We start from the raw sequence: 6,000 nt of genomic DNA, 5'->3' as shown, positions 1-6,000 counted from the left end.
ACCCGAAGAGGGAGAGGGAAGAAAAGCTTCGCGAGGAACCTGCTGCGCCGTCCCTCCGCGCGTCCCTCTCCCGGCGGAACCCTGCCTCCGGGGCAGCGCGGAGCCGACACCGCAGGAGGCGGCGGGTAGCTTGAGCTCCCGCACCGCTGGGGGCGAAAAGCGCAATTCCGCGTCTCTGGCAGGAGAGGACACCGTCATCCGCGCGGCGGACCATCTCTGGCACCAGACCCAAGACAGCCTTCTCCGGTGTCTACGCGCGGCCGCCTGCGCGCACACATTCCCGCCTCCGCGCGCCGCTCCCACGCCCCGGGCCCCGTGCCTGCGACGCGCCGGATCCGCCTCCCGGGGCTGGAGCTAGAGGGTCCTCCGCGGCGTCTTTAAGGCTGCGGTCCCCGCCCTTCCCTCTTTCCCGCCCTCCCCCGCCCGTCCTCCTCCCTGTCGCCTCGGCTCCTCCCGACCTCCCCTGGAGCCGGGCTGCCGGGCGTGCGCGGCGCGCGGAGCAGGTGCGGGCGAGCCCCTCGCATGCCGCTGCCCGGCCGGAGGTGGTAGCGGCGCCGGGCGCGCTCCGCCCGCCCCTCCTCCGGGCAGCACTCGGGCTCTGGCGCGCGCGGGGACATGTCGGTGGCGACGGGCAGCAGCGAGGCGGCCGGTGGGGCCGGCGGCGGCGGCGGCGCGCGGGTTTTCTTCCAGAGTCCCCGGGGCGGCGCCGGCGGCAGCCCGGGCTCGAGCAGTGGCTCAGGCTCCTCCCGGGAGGACTCGGCGCCGGTGGCCACGGCGACCGCGGCGGGGCAGGTTCAGCAGCAGCAGCAGCAGCAGCAGCAGCGACGCCACCAGCAGGGAAAAGTGACAGTGAAATACGATCGCAAGGAGCTTCGGAAGCGGCTCGTGCTGGAGGAGTGGATTGTGGAGCAGCTGGGTCAGCTGTATGGCTGCGAGGTACCTGAGCGCGGGGCCGGGAGGGTCGTGGGCCTCCCTCGCCGCACGGTGCCCACACAGGAATTCTCTGTCCCTGGGCCCCTGACTCCCCGGGACCCAGCTCTGGGAGCGAGGCGCAGGGCGTGCTCTCTCCGGGGTGCCTTCTGGCGCCGGGGCGCGACAGTTGGGACGCCTCTGCCTGGGTCCAGATGCCCGGTGCCCGCAGAGGTGCGGGCCCCTTGGATGGCAGTAGGGAAGGATGGATTTTGCTAAGCACATTGCTTTTCTCGGAGCCGGGGGGGCGCTTCTAGGCTCCAGCGGCAAGCTCCACGCAGCGGGGCTCAGAAAGGCTCACGCCAGCTGCGCCTAACCCCACAAGAACAGTTCTTACTGCTGAGATCCTAGCAATCCCGGTTTCTGTGGAGAGGGAGCAGGGAAGGGACCTGAAAGCTGCTTATCGGAGAGGAGACGTTCTGGGGATCCCAGAGGACCCCTTGGTTCCTGAAATTCTACCTCAAAATCAGGAGATGAATGCTTTCCCTTTTGCAGCCAGCCCCGACGCGCGTTCCCATAATTTATCCTTGCATTTCCCCAAGCCGCACACGTTGGGCTTTGTTGAAGCAGATTTTAACCCCCTTGGTCGAGCTCGGTTACTCCCATTGATGGGAGCCGAGTGAGAGCATTTGGCAACCTGGAAAGGTGCCTGGATAAAAGGAAGGTAGCTCTGCGGGTGGTTTGCGCGATGCTCGGAATCCACCAGCTTCCCTCCGCGAGGACCCTGTGACTTCCCAGGGTTTGGGGTCTAAGGTTCACACCCGATTCCGAAGGCTGCAGAGATGCCTGGTGTTAGGAGGAAGATTTAGAATAAGCTGTAGCAGACGTCTGCTAGAAAAATGCCTGAAGCCAAAATGATTGCCCAGGAGAGTCTTTAATAACAGTGATTCTGAATGAAGTATTGTACTTTTCTTAAGGGTGTGGAGTTCGGGAAGGGTGGGAGAATGGAGGGAATTAATAATTAAGGAGACGGCTTCTCAGTTAAAGCAGGTTTGTGTCCATAGGGATGTTAACGCTGTTCAGCAAAAAAAAAAAAAAAAAAAAGAGAGAGAGAGAGAGCCAGATGAACTCATTGGCTTTTCTCCTGGTTTGGGGTATTCTGTTTTTCACACATTTTATGGCCTATTGTGAACACATCCTTTCCTTAACGTTCTCATGGCAGGAGGCAATAGCATCCTCATTAGGGACTACTGATGAATGATTAGCATATAATGAAGCTTGACTATATGACTAATGGGCTTGTAAAAATATATTTTTTCTCCAGCCTGGCTCTTACAAAAAGCCATCTTAATTGTGTAAATAAAAACTGGCCAACACAGGAAGTGTTTCTGGGATTGATTTTTTTTATTTATTTATTTATTTATTTATTTTTTGGGTAGGAAGTTGGCAAAACTCTTGCAAGAAACACTATTTGATTTAGGTGGGATGACCGTTGGGTGGATGGATGTGCTTGGTCTTGCCTCTGTAGAATCCAGTTAATTTTCATTTATTTCATACTGACCTTTATACTCCATTTTGGATTTGGAGAAGATTTAATAGAAATACTGCTGTTGAAATTCACAGTGCTTGAGCAGCACTCCTTTTAGGGAAGACTGATTAGGGGCAGTTGGGGGGAAGCTAGAGAGTTCCGGCCCCTTAGCAGATCGGCAAATCAAAAATCTTAAAAATTCTTCAGAATAATGGGGGGGGGGTGGTGGATTGGATGTTCACTGTATTGAATGTGTAGGTTAAAAATATATTGGAAAGGGTAAACATGACCTTGAATCTTTTCCTCCTACATTTCGTTTCCCGTTTTAGACCTTCTGACCTACAGCGAACTAGAGATTTGTTAGGGGGCTCTCTCTGTGCTGTCAGTGCGTCATTACAATGTGGCAAGTGTTCTCGTCAAGTTGTTTGCTCTATCACTGTAGGTTGAAGGAATATTGGTCATTGAGAAGGTTGTTGGCAGTTTGTAATTAATTACCAAGCTGACAATACAGCTTCCCTTAATGACAAAAAGCATGTGGGCTCCTAAGTAGACATATAAAGAATTGTTTTCTTCCCTCTATTTCTGCACTGGTGGGGCTCTATTTTTAGCTTAGCTTCTCTGGTCTGGTAGCCTTTCCTTGCTGATGGCTTCAAGTATGTCAGCCTCTGCTCTTAATCGAGAGGGACCGTCCCTGGCTAATAGCTCTGAATTTCATGAATACAGAGGGTAGGGACTGTCCCTTTTACACTTAAAATTGGTAATATTGTCAAATTTTCATTGCATGCAGTTGACACAGAAAGCGAATTTGCCAGACTTCAAACTGGCCAGAGGCCTGAGCTTTCTGCCAAGCTGGGGGAGATGATGAACCCCTATTTAATTTCAGAAGAACGTCTATCAGGCCGGTCAGCAGTTGGAAGACTTGTCCTTTTTGGAATAGAAAATAGTGATCTTTTGGAGAGGCGTAAAGCACGATATTTAAAATCAGGAGTGGGAAGAAAGAAATACACAGAACACCTTCCTGGCTGTGGTCTTAGTTCGAAGTTTGCAGTGACCAGTCGATTCTGTGCGGAGAAAAATCTAAAGATGGCATGTGCGGAGTGCTTATTAGGCGCTGCTCTCGACATTGTGTGTGGACTTATTGATTTAAGTCTTTACAACAACCCTATGAAGAGGGTGCTGATATCTGTTTTATAGACGAGGAAACTGAGACACAGAGTAAGCGGGTCTGCCAAGCCCGCAGAGCTGGTGAATGGCAGGGCCCGGGGATGGCAGTATGAACCCACCAGCTAAGCACGAGGCCTGCCTCTTAAGTTCGCAGGGGCCCAGGCAGAGAGAGCAGATGGAGGCCCTCATAGCAGAGGTCTACTTATTTAAAGATAATGCAGTCGTAACAAGCATGATATAAAATTTACTCTGTCTGCCTACCTTGACAGCGATATCTCCATAGTGGCCTGGAAGGCTAAGTTTGAATTTTGAATTCTCAGACTTCCCAGGGCTCACAGCTGGCAAGCAGCTGGAGAACCCCCAGGCCTTGGGCCTGCTTTCTTTTCTTCCCGCGGTACAGTCTCACCTGGTGAAGAGCATTGTGCCCACTCCCATACCCACTCTCTGTCTATACCCTCTGTCCCTCTTCGTCATACCTTCGGCTCAGAACAGTGGTGGCAAAGGCCCCCTTGGAGGGACAGATCCAGGAGGAGCCTATTCATGCCCTGGAAATGGCTTGGTATTGGATCAGGAAACTCTGGGGAGCTGTAGTGAGGCCTGAAACGAGAGGGGCAGCACTTCTGGGTGGGTGGGTCCAGTGGGTCCTGGGAACTCTGCAGGGGAAAGGGTGTGGGGGGATTAGGGCCCAGGATCATGGCCCTTCCTACCCAGTGTAAGGGCAGTATTGTGGCACACCACATCAAACAGGCTTTTGGATATATAGAGAAGTGTTTTTCTAAGTTCTGAAATGCTTAGTTATGTTTATAGTTATTTTCCATTTCATCTTCTTGTACAGATAGTTAAATTTTCCAGCCAGGGATTTGGTTATAATGGAACTGTTAGAGGATGGATCTGTAGCCACATTGAAGGATTTCTGTTTTGAGACATTTTCATATCTCGTCCAAACCCAGACAGTTTTTAAGAACATTTGAAATCTGGCACTGCATTTCCTTTGACAAGTATTGCAAGATGGGTAAGTCATAATCATTTTTTCTCATCTTGCCCAGCATCCAGATAACATCTGTACTTCCAGTGTTGCAATTTGGTTTGCTTTGGAAATAAAAGCCTGTTGTTAACTTCAGATTATCGCAATTCCTGTAGCAGCTCCCCGTAAACAGACGTGTGCAGAGGGCATTTCCTGGGTTACCCTGACGGTCCACTTAGGCTTTCCCTTTGCTGTAGCTGTCTGCATTTTATTTTTTTTTATTTTCAAAGATTTTATTTACTCATTGGAGAGAGAGAGAGAGAGAGAGACAGCGAGAGAGGGAACACAAGCAGGCGGAGTAGGAGAGGGAGAAGCAGGCTTCCCGCCAAGCAGGGGGCCCGAGGCAGGGCTGGATCCCAGGACCCCGGGCTCATGATCTGAGCCAAGGGCAGACGCTGCACGACTGAGCCACCCGGTGCCCCAGATGTCTGCATTTTAAAATGTGGTTCCTGTCATGTTCTACCTTTGCCTATTCCCTGACTCCCTGTCATTGTTCGTTCTGTAAATCAGTGTTTTTCCAAATGTTTTGGTGGTGACCCTAGAAAGAAATACCCTTCAGACTTCTGCCTGACATACCAGCACGTGGATGTATGAAAGACACGTGGATTCCCAAAGCACCGCTCAATATTACCGTGGATGCTAGAGAAAAAATGACAAGCGTCATGCAAAATAGGACTTTATTCATGTTTAAATACAATATTCTGTTCTATTTCTTTTTCCAGAATTGCTGGTTGTGACTCTCTAAGTTGATTTTAGGGGCACCTGGGTGCCTCCGTCAGTTAAGTGTCCGACGCCTGATTTTGGCTCAGGTCAGGATCTCAGGGTTGTGAGATCGAGCCCCACCTCCCACTCTGTGGGGCATGGAGCCTGCTTAAGATTCTCTCTCTCCCTCTCCCTGCCAGCTCATGCTCTTTTTCTCTCAACAAAATAAGTTAATTTAAAAAAATAAATAGATTCCATAACATTTTTGGACAGCGGCATGCAGTTTTAAAAATACTCCTCAAGGGGCACCTGGGTGGCTCAGTCAGTTAAGAGTTTGACTCTCGATTTCAGCTCAGGGCATGATCTCAGGGTGGTGAGATCGAGCCCCGCGTCAGGCTGCAGGCCCAGCAGGGAGTCTGCCTGAGATTCTCTCTCTCTCCCCCTTTGTCCCTCTCCCCCTCTCTCTAGAATAAATAAATAAATCTTAAAAAAGATATTCCTCCAGAAAGAAAAACCTGAACATATGTAATAGAATTAGCTGGCGTTTATTAAATGCTCTCAACGCATCAAGTATGGTTCATGTAGTCCTAGTCACAATTTCCGATATTCTCATTTTGTGGGTATAGAAACTGAGTCATGGAGATGCCAGAAAGTTGCCCCAGGGCCCACGGCT

General features: G+C 51.2%; 1 protein-coding gene across 1 annotated transcript in view; it reads left to right on the top strand.

Moving 5' to 3' along the window:
• Positions 1 to 615: 615 nt before the first annotated feature.
• Positions 616 to 6,000, top strand: part of LOC111158709 (protein phosphatase 1 regulatory inhibitor subunit 14C) — an 82,641-nt gene continuing 77,256 nt past the window's right edge. The window contains exon 1 of the mRNA XM_022520925.1: positions 616 to 936. Coding sequence (XP_022376633.1) covers positions 616 to 936 — 321 coding nt within the window. The remainder of the gene's footprint in view (positions 937 to 6,000) is intronic.

Source organism: Enhydra lutris, unplaced genomic scaffold (genome assembly GCF_002288905.1).
Source record: "Enhydra lutris kenyoni isolate GAN:26980312 unplaced genomic scaffold, ASM228890v2 scaffoldscaffold62, whole genome shotgun sequence".
NCBI classification, from domain to species: Eukaryota; Metazoa; Chordata; class Mammalia; order Carnivora; family Mustelidae; genus Enhydra; species Enhydra lutris.
This window is presented reverse-complemented; position numbering and strand designations above follow the sequence as displayed.